The sequence below is a fragment of the Solenopsis invicta genome, chromosome 16 (genome assembly GCF_016802725.1).
Source record: "Solenopsis invicta isolate M01_SB chromosome 16, UNIL_Sinv_3.0, whole genome shotgun sequence".
Lineage (NCBI taxonomy): Eukaryota > Metazoa > Arthropoda > Insecta > Hymenoptera > Formicidae > Solenopsis > Solenopsis invicta.
The window spans coordinates 8685946-8712268 of NC_052679.1; the positions used below are offsets into that span (position 1 = coordinate 8685946).

Consider the following 26323-nt stretch of genomic DNA (forward strand, 5'->3'; position numbering starts at 1 on the left):
TATGTGATATTAATATAATTGTATATGATATTATTATTCAAAGATTTAATTTTAAATTTAAAATTAATCAATAAATGATTACATTTAAACAAAAATTCATTGTTTTATTATTTTTAAATAGTTACTCATCTTAATTACAAATTAAAGGGGTACAAGAATGATTTTATATAGAATTTTCTAATAAATTTTCAAACTTGTCTTGAATGTATAACCTACGGATGTACATCAGACGTCCGACGAACCTCTTTTGTACCACAAAGGATGTCCAATGTCCAAAAACAGACATCCGATTGACATCTACTGAATGTCCATGTGCTATCTGGGAAGAGCCTTAACCTTTGTTTTGTTTATTAATTAACCCAAGCGTTACTATAGGTTCTCAAGTCTTTATATCTTCTCCAAAATTGTTTACGTTTATTAGAAATTGTTTTAGAAGCCGCACATGTTTTCTTTTAAATCAGTTTATTAAACTCAGCCGATCTTTGACACTTTTACATATGCGAATTTGTTTCATCAAAGCGTATATAAAATACAATCTAACTCCGACACATTTGAATATTTACAGAAGACACACAAATATTTTATTGTTCCATAAGACCTCGTCAAATAGTCTAGACAGAATTAGTAACAACTTTATTAACATTGTACTAAAATTAGAATTTAGAGATGCGTACAAAAATTTACATTTTCTAAGGCACCGATTTTATAAGACCTCTAGGAGCGTGTCGAACGTTTTTTCCCCACTGATCAAAAATGATTTTTTCACATTTCAAAAAAAAAAGGAACGGTTGGTTATGGCGTAGGAAGATCTCCAGGATCAATAAAAAGATCGATTGGTTGAAACAAAAAAAGCGTCAGTTTTGGATCAACAAGACACATTACATATGTCGCCAAGACTTCGGATGTGTCTAATAAAAAAACAACTTTTTCTTTCCAATGGCTTACGCCTAGTGTGAATGAGACAATACATAAAACCCATGTGTCTCCCTCCGAATTTAATTCTAAGATTCTTTTGGATACTTTGCATAGCGATTAGTTTACTAATCTGAGCAGTACTGATAACCCGAGGGACGTCTGATATCTTTTACAACTGGAGGACCGCTTTGGTTTACCGTTGTTGGATAGTGACAGAAGAAGAACATTATTAGAATTTTTTAAACACATAGAACATAACATCTCAAAATACCGAGAAAACATATATGTGGCAATTAGGAACCGTTCTGTATCGATCTTGGAGGGCTTGTTCCGTAGCCGGTTAATTACCGGCCGTCCGGTAAATATCATTGACCAGCTAATAAAGACTGGTTACAAACCTCGGGGAGATTCGCATCCTAATATTTTGTTTACCAGAGCGGACAAGGGTAATATAACAGTTGCCCTTGACAAGAATTATTATATCTTGAAGATGGAAGGCATGCTCTCTGACGAGTCTACTTACGTAAAATTATCAAAAGATCCGATTCAAAAATTAACCAAAGAGGCTCGCTCTCTTCTCTCCATGTGGAAAGAAAAAGGTTTTATTGAACAACGTATATATAGGAGTATATTAACAACGGACGGTGTTTCGCCGAGAGCCTACGGTTTGCCGAAGAGCCACAAACCTAATAACCCTTTAAAAAATATAATTTCTTCCATAAATAGTCCTTTACACTCTCCAGCTTATTTTTTACATAACATAATATATAACAGTATGCCAGAAGCAGATAATTTCGTTAAAAATAGTTTCCATTTGGTTAATAAACTTAATGGCCTTCACGTGGAATCAGATCACGTCTTAGTGTCATTGGACGTCATGTCTCTTTTCACAAATGTTCCAAAAAACTTAGCGGTGGAAAGCGTCACGACCAAATGGAATCTGATTTCAAAAAACACTACTGTTCCGGTCAATGAATTTCTTAAAGCTTTAAATTTAATAATAGATTCTACATATTTTAAATTTAATAGTACTTGCTATAAACAGATCTTTGGTCTACCGATGGGATCACCGTTGTCTCCTATTTTAGCGGATTTGGTCATGCAGGATTTGGAGTGCAAGGCATTAAAATTCCTGTCTTTTCATCTACCTTTTTACTGCAGATATGTAGATGACATTATATTAGCAGTCCCGGCTAACTCGCTATCGGGCATCCTTGACACGTTTAATTCCATGCATGACTATTTACAATTTACTATGGAGAGAGAAATCGAAAATCAGTTTTCTTGATGTTACGTTTATAAATGTGAATAACAGGATTATTTTCGATCAATACCGCAATCCTACTTTTTCAGGAAGATACTTAAATTTTTTCTCACACCATCCCCTGTGTCATAAAAAGGGTGTTATTTTTAGTATGGTTAACAAATTACTGTTATTAAACATCCTCAATTTCACCGTAAGAACTTCATTATTTTAGTCAACATTTTATTGGAAAATAACTATCCCTTAAATTTTATCTTCTACATGATAAATTTCAGACTCAAACACCTTTTTTATAAAGATGACACCTGCGTTGAGGATAAACGTGTGAGAAGATTTTTTACGATCCCTTACATTGAGTCGGTATCAGAGAAATTTTTGTCTTTCTCATGTAAGTTTGACTGCAGTGTTGCATTCACAATCCCTACTAAACTTAATAAATTTATAACTAGGCAAAGACCATACAGAGCGTCTATCTTGTAATGACGTGGTCTATAAAATTAATTGTAAGGACTGCAATTCTTCTTACGTGGGACAGACAAAACGTTATTATTAAATTAAAAACAAGAGTTAGCGAACATAAAGCAGACATTAAGAAAGCCAGTTCTCCTTCAGTTATTTCGTTACATCGCATCGGAAAAAATCACGAATTTGATTGGGAGAACGTGGAAATTTTAGACAAGGAGCCATCTTATGTCAAAAGATCTATATCCGAGATGCTACACATCAAAAATCAAATGCACGGACTCAATAAATAAAGCGATACCGAACTTCTCTCGGATGCGACTTCCTATCCTCGAGCGTATTCCCCCTTCTTAGGTTCATCACTCCTTCTCCTACTATTCCTTTCGTTCGGGCCACCGAGGCTATCTCGTTTCGGTCCTTATTATTTGTATCTATTCTCATCAAGATGTAACATCCCATTTCAAGGCTGTGACACGAGTTTTGGTGCTTAGAGGTATTTTGTATATAATTTTCGCTTCGACTTATCTCCTTTTTCTTTTTTTGAATTTACATTATTTTTATAATGATTTTTTTTTACAATTTTATATCTATTGATTTGTACAGTTTTCATATTTATTTAATAATTTTTTTACTTTATTCTCCTTTTTTTAACTATTTATTTTCATTGTTGTATGCCACAAGTTTTAAAGTCATCATTTTAATATCATTCTTTTATTTATTTATTTATTTGTTAGCAACCAATTTGTGTGATTTCACGAAACTCTTATCTCTGCACACGCTCTGTGAGGTTGTTCACAATATCATTATGCTAAGACGTTGTAATAAGATGTACACTGCGGTTTTGCACAATCTCGATTTATTTGGTAACTTTGTTTCTACTTTTTTGATCTTTATTTGTTTATTTCGATAAATTCATATCCTAATTAGTGCGATATTTGTTTTATAGACTTGTAATATCACTGAAGAAGACCGTCATTAAAGGTCGAAACGTTTGCCTGACATTGAAGTTAATCGTTATTTATTTGCACCCGACATCCTGCGTGGCTCTTGAGCTCACTATTCTTTAATTTAATTTATTTATAAGAACCTTAACCTTTATTTTGTTTAATAAAATGTTTGTTGAAATCTAGTAAATGGATTTTTAAAATATTAAACCCAGATTTTTTAATTTTAAAAATAACGTAAATATTTGTTTAAATTTAGTTTTTCAAAGTCATAAAATTAATAAATAATTTATTAAAAAAAAATAAATATCTTTAAAAACAAATTGTTTTCTTTTGAGAAAACGTAAACTTAAATAAAGCTAATATATCCGATAAAAAACAAAACAATTTCTTATTTTCAGGAAATATATTTTTTTACTTTTAAGGCATTTTTTAATCTACAAGTTCTTTTATCTTCTATTAAAATATTGTAGGATTGTTAAAGATGGTAAAGAAATAAAGGGTTTTGACTAGTCAGGATAGAAATATTCACTTCACTTTTACTAATTTCTGATTTACATTGACTTCTCTCATTGACTTCTGAATTTCATTTACATTGAGTTTCTCTAATCTGATCTCTCGAGTGCTATCGGGCATACATAGAGCATATGTGTGTGTATGTAAAGTGTATATGTAAAGTATACATATCAAAAGATTATTTATATTACAATATATACACTGAGAAAAAAATTTACTAAAAAAATTGTCTTTAACTTTAGTGAACCATTTGTTTATGTAGGACTGTTTGCGCATTTTTTTTTTTTTTTAATAAAGAATTGAATTTGCAGTTTGCTCGCTTACCCAACGAATCATCTCAATCCTGCACGAATGTGTCAGAATACGAGGTGTGTTCAAAAAATACCGGGAATTTTCGTTTTTTGAAAAAAATATTTATTTATTCGTCTACATTAATGTTGTCGCCTTCAAAATAGTCACCATTAGATATTATGCACTTATGCCAGCGCTTCTTCCAATCCCCGAAACACTTCTCAAACTCGATCTTTGGGATAGCCTTTAGCTCTTTCAGCGATGCGCTTTTAATGTCATCTATGCTTGTAAAACGACAGCCCTTTAAGGTTCTCTTTATTTTTGGAAATAGGAAAAAGTCACACGGAGCCATGTCTGGCGAATATGGAAGCTGGGGCATCATTACAGTATTGTTTTTGGCCAAAAATTCACGAACAAGCAATGAAGTGTGAGCAGGTGCATTATCGTGGTGCAAAAGCCATGAATTGTTTTTCCATAAATTCGGGCGTTTAATGTCATGGCATGAGCCAATTGATATGCCAACATCATCAGCGACTTCTCTGATTGTGATTCGGCGATTGTTCATAACCATTTCTTTCACTTTTTCGACGTTTTCATCGGTTCTTGATGTGCTGGGGCGTCCTTGGCGTTCGTCATCTTCAACGTCTTCACGACCATCTTGGAAACGATTATACCACTCGTAAACTCTTGTTTTACTCATAGCAGACTCACCATAGGCCTTTGTTAACATTTCACACACTTTGTTACACTTTATGTTATTTTTTACGCAAAATTTGATGCAAATTCTTTGATCCATTTTTTTTCAGAAACGAAAATCGCCGAGTTCATAAAAACACGTGTAACCTTAGCGGCTGCCACAGACAAAGTAAACAATGAATACAGCTCAACATTTCAGCATACTTCAGGGGCATGTATACCAACATAAACAAAAAAAAATTTGACTGTCGGACTCTCCAAACCCGCGAAATTTAAAAATTCCCGTTACTTTTTGAACACACCTCGTATGTCTTAACAATAAAATATCACATATTTGTTAAAATCTAGTAAATAAATTTTTAAAATATTAAATCCAAATTTTTAATTAAAAAATATTTATTAATTCTCTTTCTCATCCTACAATATTTTTTTGTATAAAATATGAATGATTTAAGAATAAGTATTTTGTGACTCTAAACCACCACATGTAAGTGTGTGCATGTGTGCGCATGTGCGTGCATGTGTGCGTGTGTGTTTATGTATGAATATATGTATAGTTATTACACGTGCATGGACCCTACGACTCATCAATTTCGCAGTATTTTTTTATGCTTTTATTTTATTTTTTTACAAAATATATACAATTAATATACAGAATATATATAATTAATATAACAAAACAAATATATACTTTATTTCGCACAATTGTGAGCATGCGCTATTTAAAAGTATGATTACGCATATACGGTTACGATTACAAAAATTATGCATAAGAGTTGTATTGTAATTTCAAGAGCTTTATTTTTTATTTGACACTTTTTTTAAGAAATTAATATTTTCCAAGATATTTGTAAAAGAATAAAAAAAACCTGGTTTTTATCTTAATTTTTTACCTTGAAGATGATCCTAGCACAGTACATTGGCTTTACATTGGTTAACATTAGCGAAACATTGGGAATGCATTGGCCAATATTTCCCAATGAAAAGCCAATATTGGTCATAGAATTAATTGCACATGTACTTGTAATATTGCTCGCCAATTAATATATAATATTGGATTTATATTGAAAGTGCATTGGCCAAGGTTTCCCAATCTAAAGCAAATATTGGTTGTAAAAGAAATGTTGATGTGATACTTGCAATGTTATGCGTTAATAATTGTACGATATTGTACTTACATTGGAAGTGCATTGGCCAACCTTTACGGAAATGGACTATTGTAACTATTTTATTAATAAAGCTATAATAAAACTATTGAATTATTCGTCATAGTTTTTTCGCGGATTATTAGGACGAACTATTATACAGAACTATTGAAAAACTATTTGACCCAATAGTCACTACGATTTATATAGTCATATAAAATATGTATTGATAAATCAATAATTAAACGTAATAAATTATAGTTCCCAAAAAAATACTTCTTTTTTTTCGTTCAAAAGAATTAAATAAAGATTAAATTTAAATTAAACATTTATGTACAAGATTTAATAACAATACAAATTGTTATTTTTACATGTAAAAATATCAAATTTTATGTAGAACAGCGAATCACATACTAGGGATGGGCGATACAGAATCGATATTTCAAATCTCGATATTTTGGAGTCAAAATATCGATATTTTGTATCGATATTTTACCTTCCGATATTTGCGTGTATCGATACTTGAACAGTAATATCGAACATTCGATACGTCCCGACCGATGTATGACATTTTGGTACTTTGTGATCAAAATAAAGTCTGACCACGTTGCGTGGAAAAACATGGCGCCAAGAATAGAAATTAATATATAGGCCCATATTCCAATTTCTATTGGTTGTGCCATTTTCCACGCAACGTTGCCAGACTCTAGACTCTATATATATATATATATAGATATATATATATATAGAGAGACTCTACTCTAAAGAGTAAATTTTAGAACGCAATTGGTGTCATAGCTTGAAGAAGAAGAGCTTGTTCACTGCTCAGTGCTCAGTCCTCGCTTCTAAATTGATCTTTTAGGTAAGTTAACTTTGGTATCATTAGAATAATAAAAATTAAACAGGTGACAGGTGTGTGTGTGTTTCTTTTTCATTAATTGTTATTTGCTCGAGTTTGAGTGATTTTTACTTCTTTTGAAATAGATTTAATTTGATTGGCCAAGTTATATTTATTTGTTTATATAGCATGATGTTCAGTTTTTAACAAAGGTTTCTAATTTTACAGAAGTCACACATGCATGGTTAGTGTAAATAAGGAAACGCAGCTCTAACCTCAACCTCAACCTCAATCTTTATCCACGTCCACATTTGATTCTTGCCACATGCCTATACTAATTGCATGAACAGTACATTGTATTTTGCATTCATTCTTTCAATGTTCCTTTTTATTTTAAAAATTTTTATCATTTATGTAAATTATTCATAAAAGTAAAACAAATTAAATTTGTATGTGCAGTGCCGCCAAAAAGTAATTATTGGAGAATCTTTATCCGAACCAGTGAAGGTGTAAAATTTGCCAACACATTGTAAAAACTTCTGGTAATACAACTAATCTACGGTTTCATATGTCTCGATGCCATCCTAATGTGAAACTTGAAATGGTTGAAATAAGCAACAAGGAAAACAAATCAGACTCAAATGTTGCTGCAGAATCTTTAACCAAAAGGAGAAAAGTTATGGTAATATATAATTAATCTTTGCATAAAAACTTGTTTATATTAAATATATTATAATAATATAAATACTAATACTGCATCTTTTATGTTATTATGCACATTTTAGGAACAAAATGAATCCGATGTAGACGATGTTGAGATGAAGGAAAATTCTCCAGTTTCTTCGACTTCATCCTTAACAACTGTTTTGTCGAGTCGCTCAGAGACATCAGTAACGTCATTACCAATAATGAAAAATAGACAATCTACTCTTGATGCTTCGTTTCAAAATCAAAAATCATTTCAAGGTATCAATCAATGACCATATCAAGGTTTTTTCTTCATTTTCTTAATAACTTATGGTAGACTCTTTGATTGCATTTTCCATACTTTTTATCATTCTTTAATTTTTTAAATTTGTTTTAATACACTATTTTTTAATTTTTTGCTTCTTGTTTTAGATGGTGGAGTAAAAGCTGCTGAGTTTACTAATAAACTCATTTTTATGATTGCAAAGGATAATTTGCCGCTCGCAACAGTGGAAAAAGAAGGATTTCGAACGTTTGTAAAAACAATCGCTCCTTTATACAAGATTCCTAGCAGGAAAACTATAACGAGTCTAATTGAAGAAAAATACGAATTTTTATCTGGATTGATAAAAACGCAACTTTCTTCAGTAAACAATCTGTGCTTAACAACCGATATATGGACAGATATTATAAACACAAAAAGTTTTATAGGCGTTACGGCCCATTACATAGCAGATGAAGCACATAAATCAGTAACTATTGGTGTTTAACCGAATTAAAAGAAAGGCATACTTTTGAAAATATAAAAACTTGGCTATTAGATTTAATGCAAGAATGGAAAATCAATCCAGATAATATTTTCATCGTCGTATCTGATAACGCGTCTAATATGAAGAAGGCAATTACGGAAGCATTTGGTGTTGAAAAACATTTACCGTGTTTCGCACATACACTCAATTTAATTCCGTCAAATATTATTAAGGAAGACAATTTGATTAATACAGTATGTAAAAAAGTTAAAACTATAGTTACATTTTTTAAGCATTCCGTAATTGCTGCGGATGAACTGAGAGCTCAGTCAAATCTTAAATTAATTCAAAGCGTTAACACAAGATGGAATTCAACGTATGACATGCTGGAAAGATTTATTGAATTAGCGGATATATTAAGTGGCATTCTTTTACACTCACCTACAGCACCAGTAATGCTTACGGCACCTGAATTGCAAGCCATCAAAGACTTTGTTCAGTTATTAAAGCCCTTCAAAGAAGCTACAAAAATTGCATGCGATGAGCATTATTTGACCGGCAGTAAAGTTATTCCAATTGTCAACACTTTGAAAAACAAATTGAAAGCGCTTACACTCAAAACTAGCATAGGTGTACACTTTAGACTTGAATTAGAAAAACAATTTTCAAAAAGATTTCAAAATATCGAACTGTGAAGCCATTAGCAATATCTATGATATTAGATCCCCGTTTCAAAACTTTCCATTTTTCTGACAAAATAACGTGCTCTCAATCGATCAATAAAATTACACAAATGATAAACTCGAGCGCATCAAATGAATACGACGATGAACGCCAGAAAGACGATCAAGTAAAAAGCGATCATTTTTGGTCTTTTCATGAAGATTTGATTGCGAAATCACGACAATTAACAAAGAATAACGAAATGAGGATGGCGGATGACTTAAAGTATTACTTGCATCAACCTCCAATAAAAATGGATGAAAGCCCATTAAAGTATTGGATGTCAAACATGCATTCGCCATTAAAAAGCATTGCGTTAAAATATTTAAGCATAATTGCTACATCGGTACCGAGTGAACGCCTGTTCTCGCAAGCCGGAAATATTTTAACAGAGGAAAGAAATAGATTGTCAGGAGAACATTTACAGCATCTCCTTTTTTTAAATTCGCTTTCGGCAGTTGATTGGTTATTGTAAAAGTAGTTTTAACGGAACCGTTTTAAATAAGTTACAATTATATTATTTTATGTATTTTAAAATGAATAAAGAATATTATTCACAGTATAACATTTATTACATTGCCAAAGGTTTATTTTATTTCAATATCCGGTAATTTCGTATGTTATTTTTTATTATATTATTTTTTATTAATATTACCGATATTTACTGGTATCGATATTTTGTGTCCGATACTTTTGTGTATCGATATCTATATCCACAATACGTATCGATACAATATATCGATACTTTCTGCTGTATCGCCCATCCCTACCAGATACACATCACATTTCAAAAAAAAACGAGAACGAAATTCGTCTCGAGGTTACAACAATTAGTTCATAAAAGTTTCACTGAAGTGGGATTTAGAAAAACAGTTACGGTGGCGCCTAGATATAATGGCTGTGAGCGCACTCGACTCACGAGAAAATCCCCCGCGGCTTGGCCACCTAGTGGAAGCCGCGCAAGCCGCGAAAGCGCGAAGACTCGTCGCGAAAAAGTTTTGAGACCATAGACATAGTACCAAGTCTATGTTTGAGACTCAAAACCAAAGCAAATCACTCGATTTTTGAGAGCACCGTAATATGTTTTTACGTGTAAAATAACTATTAATAATTGAATGTCTTGGATTTTAACCGTATTCGGTATTTCTGAAATGATTTATAAATGTTTTCATAAATAATATACGTTTTCAATAAACCTTTAATTAGCTATACCGAATGTGTATAAAATACGTTTATTATTCGTTTAAATATTGCTGCAATAAAAACGTATAAATATAATTTACACTTAAACTTTTATTAACGTATTTAAATAGGATATCATACCTGGATATTAAATCCTATTTTTGATACGTCATTTAAAGGAACAACTTTTACAAATCATAAACGTATTTAAGAAACGTTTAATTAGTATATGATAGTATTTTATAGTATTTTTATACGTGTTATAAATATATGTATTTACGTTTGCCTCCATTATGTTTCACGTCTCTGCCGGTGTTGGTTGTGTGGTTACACTACTTTGTTTGTCGCCATGTCAATCTGTAATCCCGCCGATTGTGAAGTGCGTTCTGTTATTCGGTTTTTAAACGCGAAAAAAGTTCGTCCTGCTAAAATTCATCGGCAGCTTGTTAAAGTTTATGGTGAAGGTGTAATGAATGATGAAAATGTGCGTAAATGGTGTAGGTTTTTTAATGAAGAAAGGACAAATGAACGCTCGGCCTCACGTTGCGGCAAGAACAAAAAGACAGCTGGTCAACTTTCATTGGGAATTACTGGATCATTCACCATATAGCCCTAATTTAGCACCATCGGACTTTTATCTTTTTCCAAAACTTAAGGAATTTCTTGGTGGAAAGCGATTGGAAAATGATAACCGACTGAAAGAAATTGTTACTAATTAGTTTAACGGTCAGGCGGCACAGTTCTTTAATGAGGGGATCCAAAAGTTGGTGCCACGACTTAACAAATGTTTAGATATTAATAGCGACTATGTTAAAAAGTGAAAAAATGTTCATATTTTAGTTTGTGATATAATTTACGTTCATAATTAAAATTTTCCTTACACCATTACAAAACGGTTCTTAGTTTAAAAATGACCCTCGTATTATTTTAATATATAACATCTATTTACATGAGAGCATAACGATAAAAATTTGAATAAAAAATATAAATTATTGCGACTATAGATTATAATATTAATGCATTACTATATTTCTTGCTTTATAGACGTTGGCCTATTTGATCATGATTGACGACGTTTTAGATCAGGCAATATTTCGCAGAGACAAACCATGTTGGTAACGACATGACGAAACAAATTTAATGGCCATCGATGATGCTTTATTGTTACAGAGCAGTGTGTATTATTTAATAGAAAAACATTTTAAAGGGAAAGAATGTTTCATTTATTTAGTAGAAACATTTCTACAGATATGTATGTATATCTGTATAATATTTGTGTGTAAAGTCGGTTTAAATTTTTCTTTGAAAAATTTTTTATGAAAACATATTTGCAGGCTACATTTGATACAAATAGGGCAGTTTTTGGATATGTCCTCGACTTCATAGAAATTTAATCTGGATCGATTTACAATGAATCGATATAATTCCATCGCTTACTCCAAATCATCAAAAATAGCATTTTTAATGCCAGTATTTTTAGCAATGCATTATGTAAGTTTACTTTTTGTTTCCTTTTTTTACAGAAAAAACTGATCTCTTTACATGATAAGAAATTGTGACGTTGCTTAACGTAGGCTGGAATCGAAAAAGTTCAAGAGATGTTCAAGCAATCAGAAACTATCTTGTTAGAGTTGGGACAGTTTTATCAAATTCAAGACGATTGCTTAGGTTGCTTTTTCGATTTGCGCAAAGATAATACTGATATAGAAGAAGGAAAATGTACGTGGTTAATTGTTAAAGCTCTTGAACTCGTCACTCCGGAACAGCGTAAAACTTTAGAAGTAAATATCGTTGGTTACATGTGTTTTCCTAAACGTTGTTGCATTAATCAATTTTCTTATTTTTTTCTTTGTTTTTCAGGAATGTTACGGAAAAAACAAAACACGTAAAACAGCTCTACATTGATTTGGATTTGCAGAATGCTTATTTTAAACACGAAAAATAAACATATAATGCAATAACTGCACTGATAGAGAAAATATCATACAAAAATCTACAACATTTTTTCATGGGTTTATTAGAGAAGCTTTATGGCAGACGAATCTGTTTTGGATAAACATATCTTAAATACTACTATTTTAAGCAAGTATTTCTTTTAAGCATGTTTAACCTAAATTTTGAGCAATGTAAAAAATTAATAAATTCTATGTTTCCTACTGTTACGTCCAACGGACTCCACGATTTTCCCTTTCGCCGATAACGGAAATTCCCGCCGTGTCATAAAGAAAATTGGCGACACAAGACATCTGTCCCTAAGAAACATAACTCTGAAGTATACAACCGAAATGATAACGCGAAAATATAAAAAGAAACTATATATCAAAAACGTACATGCTCATCCTGACGTAACGTAAAGACAAACAGGACCCATAGAAATTACATAAAACAAGGGACCGACGGGAGATAAAATTGAAACGAATACCGAATGGAAAATGTCAAAATTATAATTTACGGCCCTGGCCTTCCCGTCAAACACATATGCTCTGACGACAATATTCGGGTTATAAAAACGGGAAAGCCAGGATGCAAAGGAAAGAAACTTAAACTTGGCGCCGACAACGATATAACGCAGAATCGGGACGACGGTCAAGAAAATAACAAACCATAAATTAAAATTTATGGACATGGTCCTGTTCGCTTACGTGGAGGTCGCGACACAAATCACTCTTATTAACGATACAACAACGAACCCTAAAAACAATAAATGACACGAGATACCGGGATTATAAACCTAACCCTCGAAAAAGGGGAAACTGTCGATAAAAAAGCCCTCGAACGATTGGACGATTCCACAACTCGCCCCCTTAAAATTAAGGAAACTCGGGAGAAGATGGAGAACTAACCAATGATAGATCATCCTGGAGGATGATTACCAAGGTTAGTTAGCAAACTAGCCAACGACAAGTCGAGTCTAAAAAAAAACTACATTCCTCCCGCTCGACTCGCTACGTCCTTCCTTTCAAGTTCTATAAAATGTCCAATTTCCTAACACTCATCATCATTTGATTCCTTCTCAAACTAGAGTCAAAACTGTACGCGCTATTTAAATTCTCAAAGCAGTATTTGCTAGTACAACTCAAAATTAGAATCTGTGCCTCAATCAAGCAACAACCGAGCTTCCGAGGTCAGCCCAGAACCGACTTAACCGCAAAGCCTTCGAGGAGAGAAAGAGAGATCTGACGTTCCTTCTATTTTCATCGATCAAAAAGTAAGTTATTTTTATTAGTCACTTAACAGATTCCCCTAATTCGCTTATTGATTATCGATTAGTGGGCAAAATTTACATCCCGAGAAAGTCGCGACCCCATCGTCATCGCCCGAATCGTCTCTGGGAATACGTCAGGAGGCAAGTCGTTCTCCTCGAGTGCCTCTGGGTAATTCTAAGAACAAGGGGACTCGAGAATTTGCGCCAGAAACCGGCTCCTGAATGGGCGCCGCTTTTGGAAATATCTCCGCTTATCCCAGAGGAACGCGACCCACCTTCCCCTCCCCCATCTTCTCCGTCCACCGCTCCCTCTAACTCTTCTCTCCTTACACATAGGATCGCTCCTGATACCCCTCCGTACTTCCCTCTCCCCGAGAATCTCGTTAATCTTCCTTCCCCCTCGTTAATCTTCCTTCCCCCTCGTACTCTCCTGTCCAAAAGGATCTCTCTGATCCTCCTTCTCCCTTGAGTTCTGCGCCTAGTGTAGAATTCTTAAAGGAAATCTCCCCTCCTCCTTCGCCAGCGAATTCCACGTCCAGCGTGGAATTCTTGGAAGAAGTAATCCCCCTTTCCGGGACTATTAAAAATAGTTTGTCAAATTTTAATGTAGAAAAGGTACCTTTTATAAAAATTTTATGTACTATTTGCACTGTTTATAAATAAAAATGTAGTCATTGCGATTGTCGTACTTTTCCTATGCTATTCTTAGATTATTTCTAGAATTCTTAGATTACACAATTTTCTAGAAGCGCGGCCGCAGCTCGCGCCTATGTAGGAGAAGCGAGTCACAGACCGATCCTCTTTTACGCGAGTCAGGAAGTTCCAATTTACTTTCACGCGAGTGCAAATGGTTTCTCACAAAATGTGGAAACAATTGTCGCGCGGCAACATAGGAAATTACATTCCTTATTTATTGAGAACTGTAAGTTAATCTGCATTAGTGCAAGTGACCCTAAGTCTATTATATATGAATCATTTTTCGACCTCAACCAAATTCTAAAATAAATAAAAATAAATTGTTTACTTGGTACGTTTAATTTACTTGAATTGATCGAAAAAAATTCATTGGTTGAACTACAAAGTGTCAAAAATACGAAGTTTTAAGGACCCATTAGTCTGCCGTGCTTCAATATATTTCGGCAGTTTATTTTTTCCTGCTGTCAGTTTCTTAATTTAATAAAGCCAAGTTATAGAATCACCCGCCGTAACGATTATCGATAGCGCAAGCGACGATTGTCGATAGCTAACGATACCGACAATCATCGTTAAGAAGTTAGAGAATCCCGGTACAGGAGTGGCTTGTGAACTTAGCGCCACTCATTGCACTGATATAGAAGGAGGAAACACATTTTGGGATCCTGTGCCAGCCGACTCTTGCAAATTTTTCGACTATAGCGTTTTATATCAAGGATATGCAGATAAAATGATCGATAATATAAAGGAAGGCTCACAAACTGCTTATTCGTTAATTGCACAGGAAAAGGTTTTCGCTTTTACTAGCATGAGAAAATACACGACGTGTGGTTATACGCTTACACGGACCGAACACCCAAAATTAATAATTTTTGAAACTTTACCCAGCGTTGCAGTTTTCAAAAAATTCGACCGAATATCTAATCGCGATATCTTCGCTTACATGAACTCAAAATTCGTTTATGTGGAAAAACACATACGTACGCAAATCAATCAAATGTACAGAAATATTTTATTGCAGCAATGTAACCTCGAACTAAGAATGTTGCAAAATGCCTTGGCCATAGCAACACAGTCACCCGATATTTTTGCTTATCACTTCATGAGAGAGCCCGGATACATGGCTCTCTTACCTGGAGAAGTAATTCACATAATAAAATGCGTACCTGTCGAAGTGAGATTGGCACAGACTCAAAATTGTTATGAACAATTACCAGTACTACAAGAAAATCAAACATTATTTTTAACACTTCAAACACACATATTATTGAGACAAGGCACACAGGTTACTTGTAATACTTTTGCCCCGCCTATGTATCTCCTAGGAGATGCTTGGTATAAAATTATTCCGAAACCAATAGAAGCATCATCGCCGACTATCATGAAACCGCTGACTAAACCTACGTGGAAATACATAAACCCTGGAGCGCTTGCCACCAGCGGCATATATTCACAAAACGATTTAGAAGAACTCAGAAATCACATAATGTTTCCTGCGGAAAGGCCTTCAATACTTAACACCGTAGCCAGAGGAGTAATGGGTCAACCAACTCAACTATACGAAGGATCAATCTCTAATCTCATTGGTGAGGCATCATTCCAGAAAATCACAACCACCATCTGGGAAAGGTTTGGGGTAAATTTTTATTCTTTGGAAACATCAGTGTGGGATTAATGGGAATATATTTGTTCGCGAGAGGCTTTAAATTATTATTGGATACATTCGTACACGGATACGCTCTGCATACCGTATATGGATGGTCAATACATCTAATAAGAGCCGTATGGGATTCAGCAACACATCTTTTATTACACTTGGGCAAAAACAATCAAACAAAAAAGAACAATAAAGAAGGTCCCTCAGCCCCAGAGGCCGAAGAAAGGGAGCACAAGCAGCCAGGCGGCATAAAAAACAAAGAAACAACATACCCTCTCCTACCTGCAAAAGAAACAGCAGCATATACCCTCGAACTCAGAAACTGAGAAAAGAAGGAGGAGAGGGGACGCAAATACCGCTCTATCCGAATTCTCTGATAATCTAATTACATTACTTATCTTACATGTACACGCTACGACGTGTAAACAAATCTCCTTACCCGAAATCACACGTTACGACGCGTAAGCAAATTTTCTCGTACAAAATCACACGCTACAACGTGTAGACTTAATTCGATTAACTCAAATAATCACATCATACACTTCTAAAAATAAACCTTAATGTTTTTAGAAACAAAATGGAAATTAAGTCCGTCGATACCGCCTTCCTGACGCGCGGATCTTTGAAAGTCAAAATTATCAAGGAGGACTCACCGACTTTCTTTTGGATCCACATTGACCACGCGAGGGAACATTTAGAGGAGTTACTAGAAGACCTGACTAGCAGGATGACAAGAAGGGGGCGGTTCCTACGATTCATCGGGCCCATTCTACCCAATGAACTGGTAGCAGTCCAGGAGGGAAGACTATGGCAAAGAGGGGTAGTAACCCATTTTATAAAAAGCGATATCGTGGCGGTCGCTTTGCGCGACTGGGGCCGCGTAATTCAGAAATCCATCCTCGATCTTTATATACTGGAGGATCGCTTCCGTGAGGAAAATTGGGGAGCTGTCCCATGCGGGCTTGCCCACATTCAACCGATCGGTGGAAAAGCGAGATGGCCCCAAAGGTCCCGCGAACTCGCTCGGCTGCTATTGGAGAAGCGAGAGGGATGGATGAGAATCCTCCGGCCTGTAAGGAAGAATGCAGCGACCATCGCACTGGAGTTAAAATGCGGGAGTGAGGAAGAGATTAATAACCCGCGAGAATTACTGATCCGCATAGGATGCGCTGAGTGGACTGAAGAACTCATAAACTCCGCACTACCCAGCATAACACACGAAATTTGTTAAAAATAATTATAAGTTCAAATAATAATTAGCCAAAATAATTGCGAGTTCAAATAATAATAATTTGTTAGGAACAATTATAAGTTCAGACAACCATAAGTTAAGATCTATAGATATAATGGCAATCAATGATGCTTTATTGTTACAGAGCAATGTGTATTATTTAATAGAAAAACATTTTAAAGGGAAAGAATGTTACATTAATTTAGTAGAAACATTTCTACAGGTATGTATATATATCTGTATAATATTTGTGTGTAATGTCGGTTTAAATTTTTCTTTGAAAAATTTTTTATGAAAACATATTTGCAGGCTACATTTGATAAACAAATAGGGCAGTTTTTGGATACGTCCTCGACTTCAAAGAAATTTAATCTGGATTGATTTACAATGAATCGATATAATTCCATCGCTTACTCCAAATCATCAGAAATAGCATTTTTAATGCCAGTATTTTTAGCAATGCATTATGTAAGTTTACTTTTTGTTTCCTTTTTTTACAGAAAAAACTGATCTCTTTACATGATAAGAAATTGTGACGTTGCTTAACGTAGGCTGGAATCGAAAAAGTTCAAGAGATGTTCAAGCAATCAGAAACTATCTTGTTAGAGTTGGGACAGTGTTATCAAATTCAAGACGATTGCTTAGGTTGCTTTTTCGATTTGCGCAAAGATAATACTGATATAGAAGAAGGAAAATGTACGTGGTTAATTGTTAAAGCTCTTGAACTCGTAACTCCGGAACAGCGTAAAACTTTAGAAGTAAATATCGTTGGTTACATGTGTTTTCCTAAACGTTGTTGCATTAATCAATTTTCTTATTTTTTTCTTTGTTTTTCAGGAATGTTACGGAAAAAACAAAACACGTAAAACAGCTCTACATTGATTTGGATTTGCAGAATGCTTATTTTAAACACGAAAAATAAACATATCATGCAATAACTGCACTGATAGAGAAAATATCATACAAAAATCTACAACATTTTTTCATGGGTTTATTAGAGAAGCTTTATGGCAGACGAATCTGTTTTGGATAAACATATCTTAAATACTACTATTTTAAGCAAGTATTTCTTTTAAGCATGTTTAACCTAAATTTTGAGCAATGTAAAAAATTAATAAATTCTATGTTTCCTACTGTTACGTCCAACGGACTCCACGATTTTCCCTTTCGCCGATAACGGAAATTCCCGCCGTGTCATAAAGAAAATTGGCGACACAAGACATCTGTCCCTAAGAAACATAACTCTGAAGTATACAACCGAAATGATAACGCGAAAATATAAAAAGAAACTATATATCAAAAACGTACATGCTCATCCTGACGTAACGTAAAGACAAACAGGACCCATAGAAATTACTTAAAACAAGGGACCGACGGGAGATAAAATTGAAACGAATACCGAATGGAAAATGTCAAAATTATAATTTACGGCCCTGGCCTTCCCGTCAAACACATATGCTCTGACGACAATATTCGGGTTATAAAAACGGGAAAGCCAGGATGCAAAGGAAAGAAACTTAAACTTGGCGCCGACAACGAGATAACGCAGAATCGGGACGTCGGTCAAGAAAATAACAAACCATAAATTAAAATTTATGGACATGGTCCTGTTCGCTTACGTGGACGTCGCGACACAAATCACTCTTATTAACGATACAACAACGAACCCTAAAAACAATAAATGACACGAGATACCGGATTATAAACCTAACCCTCGAAAAAGGGGAAAATATCGATAAAAAAGCCCTCGAACGATTGGACGATTCCACAACTCGCCCCCTTAAAATTAAGGAAACTCGGGAGAAGATGGAGAACTAACCAATGATAGATCATCCTGGAGGATGATTACCAAGGTTAGTTAGCAAACTAGCCAACGACAAGTCGAGTCTAAAAAAAACTACATTCCTCCCGCTCGACTCGCTACGTCCTTCCTTTCAAGTTCTATAAAATGTCCAATTTCCTAACACTCATCATCATTTGATTTCTTCTCAAACTAGAGTCAAAACTGTACGCGCTATTTAAATTCTCAAAGCAGTATTTGCTAGTACAACTCAAAATTAGAATCTGTGCCTCAATCAAGCAACAACCGAGCTTCCGAGGTCAGCCCAGAACCGACTTAACCGCAAGGCCTTCGAGGAGAGAAAGAGAGATCTGACGTTCCTTCTATTTTCATCGATCAAAAAGTAAGTTATTTTTATTAGTCACTTAACAGATTCCCCTAATTCGCTTATTGATTATCGATTAGTGGGCAAAATTTACATCCCGAGAAAGTCGCGACCCCATCGTCATAGCCCGAATCGTCTCTGGGAATACGTCAGGAGGCAAGTCGATCTCCTCGAGTGCCTCTGGGTAATTCTAAGTACAAGGGGACTCGAGAATTTGCGCCAGAAACCGGCTCCTGAATGGGCGCCGCTTTTGGAAATATCTCCGCTTATCCCAGAGGAACGCGACCCACCTTCCCCTCCCCCATCTTCTCCGTCCCCCGCTCCGTCTAACTCTTCTCTCCTTACACATAGGATCGCTCCTGATACCCCTCCGTACTTCCCTCTCCCCGAGAATCTCGTTAATCTTCCTTCCCCCTCGTTAATCTTCCTTCCCCCTCGTACTCTCCTGTCCAAAAGGATCTCTCTGATCCTCCTTCTCCCTTGAGTTCTGCGCCTAGTGTAGAATTCTTAAAGAAAATCTCCCCTCCTCCTTCGCCAGCGAATTCCACGTCCAGCGTGGAATTCTTGGAAGAAGTAATCCCCCTTTCCGGGACTATTAAAAATAGTTTGTCAAATTTTAATGTAGAAAAGGTACCTTTTATAAAAATTTTATGTACTATTTGCACTGTTTATAAATAAAAATGTAGTCATTGCGATTGTCGTACTTTTCCTATGCTATTCTTAGATTATTTCTAGAATTCTTAGATTACACAATTTTCTAGAAGCGCGGCCGCAGCTCGCGCCTATGTAGGAGAAGCGAGTCACAGACCGATCCTCTTTTACGCGAGTCAGGAAGTTCCAATTTACTTTCACGCGAGTGCAAATGGTTTCTCACAAAATGTGGAAACAATTGTCGCGCGGCAACATAGGAAATTACATTCCTTATTTATTGAGAACTGTAAGTTAATCTGCATTAGTGCAAGTGACCCTAAGTCTATTATATATGAATCATTTTTCGACCTCAACCAAATTCTAAAATAAATAAAAATAAATTGTTTACTTGGTACGTTTAATTTACTTGAATTGATCGAAAAAAATTCATTGGTTGAACTACAAAGTGTCAAAAATACGAAGTTTTAAGGACCCATTAGTCTGCCGTGCTACAATATATTTCGGCAGTTTATTTTTTCCTGCTGTCAGTTTCTTAATTTAATAAAGCCAAGTTATAGAATCACCCGCCGTAACGATTATCGATAGCGCAAGCGACGATTGTCGATAGCTAACGATACCGACAATCATCGTTAAGAAGTTAGAGAATCCCGGTACAGGAGTGGCTTGTGAACTTAGCGCCACTCATTGCACTGATATAGAAGGAGGAAACACATTTTGGGATCCTGTGCCAGCCGACTCTTGCAAATTTTCCGACTATAGCGTTTTATATCAAGGATATGCAGATAAAATGATCGATAATATAAAGGAAGGCTCACAAACTGCCTATTCGTTAATTGCACAGGAAAAGGTTTTTCGCTTTTAATAGCATGAGAAAATACACGACGTGTGGTTATACGCTTACACGGACCGAACACCAAAATTAATAATTTTTGAAACTTTACCCAGCGTTGCAGTTTTCAAAAAATTCGACCGAATATCTAATCGCGATATCTTCGCTTACATGAACTCAAAATTCGTTTATGTGGAAAAACACATACGTACGCAAATCAATCAACTGTACAGAAATATTTTATTGCAGCAATGTAACCTCGAACTAAGAATGTTGCAAAATGCCTTGGCCATAGCAACACAGTCACCCGATATTTTTGCTTATCACTTTATGAGAGAGCCCGGATACATGGCTCTCTTACCTGGAGAAGTAATTCACATAATAAAATGCGTACCTGTCGAAGTGAGATTGGCACAGACTCAAAATTGTTATGAACAATTACCAGTACTACAAGAAAATCAAACATTATTTTTAACACTTCAAACACACATATTATTGAGACAAGGCACACAGGTTACTTGTAATACTTTTGCCCCGCCTATGTATCTCCTAGGAGATGCTTGGTATAAAATTATTCCGAAACCAATAGAAGCATCATCGCCGACTATCATGAAACCGCTGACTAAACCTACGTGGAAATACATAAACCCTGGAGCGCTTGCCACCAGCGGCATATATTCACAAAACGATTTAGAAGAACTCAGAAATCACATAATGTTTCCTGCGGAAAGGCCTTCAATACTTAACACCGTAGCCAGAGGAGTAATGGGTCAACCAACTCAACTATACGAAGGATCAATCTCTAATCTCATTGGTGAGGCATCATTCCAGAAAATCACAACCACCATCTGGGAAAAGGTTTGGGGTAATTTTTATTCTTTGGAAACATCAGTGCGGGATTAATGGGAATATATTTGTTCGCGAGAGGCTTTAAATTATTATTGGATACATTCGTACACGGATACGCTCTGCATACCGTATATGGATGGTCAATACATCTAATAAGAGCCGTATGGGATTCAGCAACACATCTTTTATTACACTTGGGCAAAAACAATCAAACAAAAAAGAACAATAAAGAAGGTCCCTCAGCCCCAGAGGCCGAAGAAAGGGAGCACAAGCAGCCAGGCGGCATAAAAAACAAAGAAACAACATACCCTCTCCTACCTGCAAAAGAAACAGCAGCATATACCCTCGAACTCAGAAACTGAGAAAAGAAGGAGGAGAGGGGACGCAAATACCGCTCTATCCGAATTCTCTGATAATCTAATTACATTACTTATCTTAAATGTACACGCTACGACGTGTAAACAAATCTCCTTACCCGAAATCACACGTTACGACGTGTAAGCAAATTTTCTCGTACAAAATCACACGCTACGACGTGTAGACTTAATTCAATTAACTCAAATAATCACATCATACACTTCTAAAAATAAACCTTAATGTTTTTAGAAACAAAATGGAAATTAAGCCCGTCGATACCGCCTTCCTGACGCGCGGATCTTTGAAAGTCAAAATTATCAAGGAGGACTCACCGACTTTCTTTTGGATCCACATTGACCACGCGAGGGAACATTTAGAGGAGTTACTAGAAGACCTGACTAGCAGGATGACAAGAAGGGGGCGGTTCCTACGATTCATCGGGCCCATTCTACCCAATGAACTGGTAGCAGTCCAGGAGGGAAGACTATGGCAAAGAGGGTAGTAACCCATTTTATAAAAAGCGATATCGTGGCGGTCGCTTTGCGCGACTAGGGCCGCGTAATTCAGAAATCCATCCTCGATCTTTATATACTGGAGGATCGCTTCCGTGAGGAAAATTGGGGAGCTGTCCCATGCGGGCTTGCCCACTTTCAACCGATCGGTGGAAAAGCGAGATGGCCCCAAAGGTCCCGCGAACTCGCTCGGCTGCTATTGGAGAAGCGAGAGGGATGGATGAGAATCCTCCGCCCTGTAAGGAAGGATGCAGCGACCATCGCACTGGAGTTAAAATGCGGGAGTGAGGAAGAGATTAATAACCCGCGAGAATTACTGATCCGCATAGGATGCGCTGAGTGGACTGAAGAACTCATAAACTCCGCACTACCCAGCATAACACACGAAATTTGTTAAAAATAATTATAAGTTCAAATAATAATTAGCCAAAATAATTGCGAGTTCAAATAATAATAATTTGTTAGGAACAATTATAAGTTCAGACAACCATAAGTTAAGATCTATAGATTTAATGGCAATCAATGATGCTTTATTGTTACAGAGCAATGTGTATTATTTAATAGAAAAACATTTTAAAGGGAAAGAATGTTACATTAATTTAGTAGAAACATTTCTACAGGTATGTATATATATCTGTATAATATTTGTGTGTAATGTCGGTTTAAATTTTTCTTTGAAAAATTTTTTATGAAAACATATTTGCAGGCTACATTTGATAAACAAATAGGGCAGTTTTTGGATACGTCCTCGACTTCAAAGAAATTTAATCTGGATCGATTTACAATGAATCGATATAATTCCATCGCTTACTCCAAATCATCAGAAATAGCATTTTTAATGCCAGTATTTTTAGCAATGCATTATGTAAGTTTACTTTTTGTTTCCTTTTTTTACAGAAAAAACTGATCTCTTTACATGATAAGAAATTGTGACGTTGCTTAACGTAGGCTGGAATCGAAAAAGTTCAAGAGATGTTCAAGCAATCAGAAACTATCTTGTTAGAGTTGGGACAGTGTTATCAAATTCAAGACGATTGCTTAGGTTGCTTTTTCGATTTGCGCAAAGATAATACTGATATAGAAGAAGGAAAATGTATGTGGTTAATTGTTAAAGCTCTTGAACTCGTAACTCCGGAACAGCGTAAAACTTTAGAAGTAAATATCGTTGGTTACATGTGTTTTCCTAAACGTTGTTGCATTAATCAATTTTCTTATTTTTTTCTTTGTTTTTCAGGAATGTTACGGAAAAAACAAAACACGTAAAACAGCTCTACATTGATTTGGATTTGCAGAATGCTTATTTTAAACACGAAAAATAAACATATCATGCAATAACTGCACTGATAGAGAAAATATCATACAAAAATCTACAACATTTTTTCATGGGTTTATTAGAGAAGCTTTATGGCAGACGAATCTGTTTTGGATAAACATATCTTAAATACTACTATTTTAAGCAAGTATTTCTTTTAAGCATGTTTAACCTAAATTTTGAGCAATGTAAAAAATTAATAAATTCTATGTTTCCTACTGTTACGTCCAACGGACTCCACGATTTTCCCTTTCGCCGATAACGGAAATTCCCGCCGTGTCATAAAGAAAATTGGCGACACAAGACATCTGTCCCTAAGAAACATAACTCTGAAGTATACAACCGAAATGATAACGCGAAAATATAAAAAGAAACTATATATCAAAAACGTACATGCTCATCCTGACGTAACGTAAAGACAAACAGGACCCATAGAAATTACTTAAAACAAGGGACCGACGGGAGATAAAATTGAAACGAATACCGAATGGAAAATGTCAAAATTATAATTTACGGCCCTGGCCTTCCCGTCAAACACATATGCTCTGACGACAATATTCGGGTTATAAAAACGGGAAAGCCAGGATGCAAAGGAAAGAAACTTAAACTTGGCGCCGACAACGAGATAACGCAGAATCGGGACGTCGGTCAAGAAAATAACAAACCATAAATTAAAATTTATGGACATGGTCCTGTTCGCTTACGTGGACGTCGCGACACAAATCACTCTTATTAACGATACAACAACGAACCCTAAAAACAATAAATGACACGAGATACCGGGATTATAAACCTAACCCTCGAAAAAGGGGAAAATATCGATAAAAAAAGCCCTCGAACGATTGGACGATTCCACAACTCGCCCCCTTAAAATTAAGGAAACTCGGGAGAAGATGGAGAACTAACCAATGATAGATCATCCTGGAGGATGATTACCAAGGTTAGTTAGCAAACTAGCCAACGACAAGTCGAGTCTAAAAAAAACTACATTCCTCCCGCTCGACTCGCTACGTCCTTCCTTTCAAGTTCTATAAAATGTCCAATTTCCTAACACTCATCATCATTTGATTCCTTCTCAAACTAGAGTCAAAACTGTACGCGCTATTTAAATTCTCAAAGCAGTATTTGCTAGTACAACTCAAAATTAGAATCTGTGCCTCAATCAAGCAACAACCGAGCTTCCGAGGTCAGCCCAGAACCGACTTAACCGCAAGGCCTTCGAGGAGAGAAAGAGAGATCTGACGTTCCTTCTATTTTCATCGATCAAAAAGTAAGTTATTTTTATTAGTCACTTAACAGATTCCCCTAATTCGCTTATTGATTATCGATTAGTGGGCAAAATTTACATCCCGAGAAAGTCGCGACCCCATCGTCATCGCCCGAATCGTCTCTGGGAATACGTCAGGAGGCAAGTCGTTCTCCTCGAGTGCCTCTGGGTAATTCTAAGTACAAGGGGACTCGAGAATTTGCGCCAGAAACCGGCTCCTGAATGGGCGCCGCTTTTGGAAATATCTCCGCTTATCCCAGAGGAACGCGACCCACCTTCCCCTCCCCCATCTTCTCCGTCCCCGCTCCGTCTAACTCTTCTCTCCTTACACATAGGATCGCTCCTGATACCCCTCCGTACTTCCCTCTCCCCGAGAATCTCGTTAATCTTCCTTCCCCCTCGTTAATCTTCCTTCCCCCTCGTACTCTCCTGTCCAAAAGGATCTCTCTGATCCTCCTTCTCCCTTGAGTTCTGCGCCTAGTGTAGAATTCTTAAAGAAATCTCCCCTCCTCCTTCGCCAGCGAATTCCACGTCCAGCGTGGAATTCTTGGAAGAAGTAATCCCCCTTTCCGGGACTATTAAAAATAGTTTGTCAAATTTTAATGTAGAAAAGGTACCTTTTATAAAAATTTTATGTACTATTTGCACTGTTTATAAATAAAAATGTAGTCATTGCGATTGTCGTACTTTTCCTATGCTATTCTTAGATTATTTCTAGAATTCTTAGATTACACAATTTTCTAGAAGCGCGGCCGCAGCTCGCGCCTATGTAGGAGAAGCGAGTCACAGACCGATCCTCTTTTACGCGAGTCAGGAAGTTCCAATTTACTTTCACGCGAGTGCAAATGGTTTCTCACAAAATGTGGAAACAATTGTCGCGCGGCAACATAGGAAATTACATTCCTTATTTATTGAGAACTGTAAGTTAATCTGCATTAGTGCAAGTGACCCTAAGTCTATTATATATGAATCATTTTTCGACCTCAACCAAATTCTAAAATAAATAAAAATAAATTGTTTACTTGGTACGTTTAATTTACTTGAATTGATCGAAAAAAATTCATTGGTTGAACTACAAAGTGTCAAAAATACGAAGTTTTAAGGACCCATTAGTCTGCCGTGCTACAATATATTTCGGCAGTTTATTTTTTCCTGCTGTCAGTTTCTTAATTTAATAAAGCCA

The 26323-nt window shown here is 35.7% G+C and overlaps 4 protein-coding genes across 5 annotated transcripts in view; 3 read left to right on the forward strand and 1 right to left on the reverse strand.

Annotated features, from left to right (window-relative positions):
- LOC113005424 overlaps positions 1–26323 on the reverse strand; it is a 105114-nt gene that overhangs the window by 14800 nt on the left and 63991 nt on the right. The window lies entirely within an intron of this gene.
- On the forward strand, positions 6964–9295 carry LOC113005423. Its single transcript, XM_026140995.2, has 4 exons — positions 6964–7095; positions 7531–7753; positions 7857–8037; positions 8191–9295. Exons 2-4 carry the CDS (start codon positions 7640–7642, stop codon positions 8526–8528), a joined length of 633 nt encoding a protein of 210 aa, XP_025996780.1. The 5' UTR covers positions 6964–7095; positions 7531–7639; the 3' UTR covers positions 8529–9295.
- On the forward strand, positions 10623–18337 carry LOC120359809. 2 transcript variants are annotated; one of them, XR_005576596.1, is made up of 3 exons: positions 10623–11903; positions 11987–17666; positions 17750–18337. XR_005576596.1 is itself a non-coding variant. In XM_039459029.1 (2 exons), the coding sequence occupies exon 2, from the start codon at positions 15041–15043 to the stop codon at positions 15983–15985; it is 945 nt and encodes a 314-aa protein (XP_039314963.1). In that variant the 5' UTR covers positions 10623–11903; positions 11987–15040; the 3' UTR covers positions 15986–18337. The 2 variants fall into 2 exon arrangements, 1 of the variants encoding a protein (XP_039314963.1); XM_039459029.1 differs by having other exon boundaries at positions 11987–18337.
- LOC120359813 (farnesyl pyrophosphate synthase-like) lies at positions 22549–24097 on the forward strand. The gene is made up of 2 exons (XM_039459039.1): positions 22549–23426; positions 23510–24097. Exons 1-2 carry the CDS (start codon positions 23250–23252, stop codon positions 23822–23824), a joined length of 492 nt encoding a protein of 163 aa, XP_039314973.1. The 5' UTR covers positions 22549–23249; the 3' UTR covers positions 23825–24097.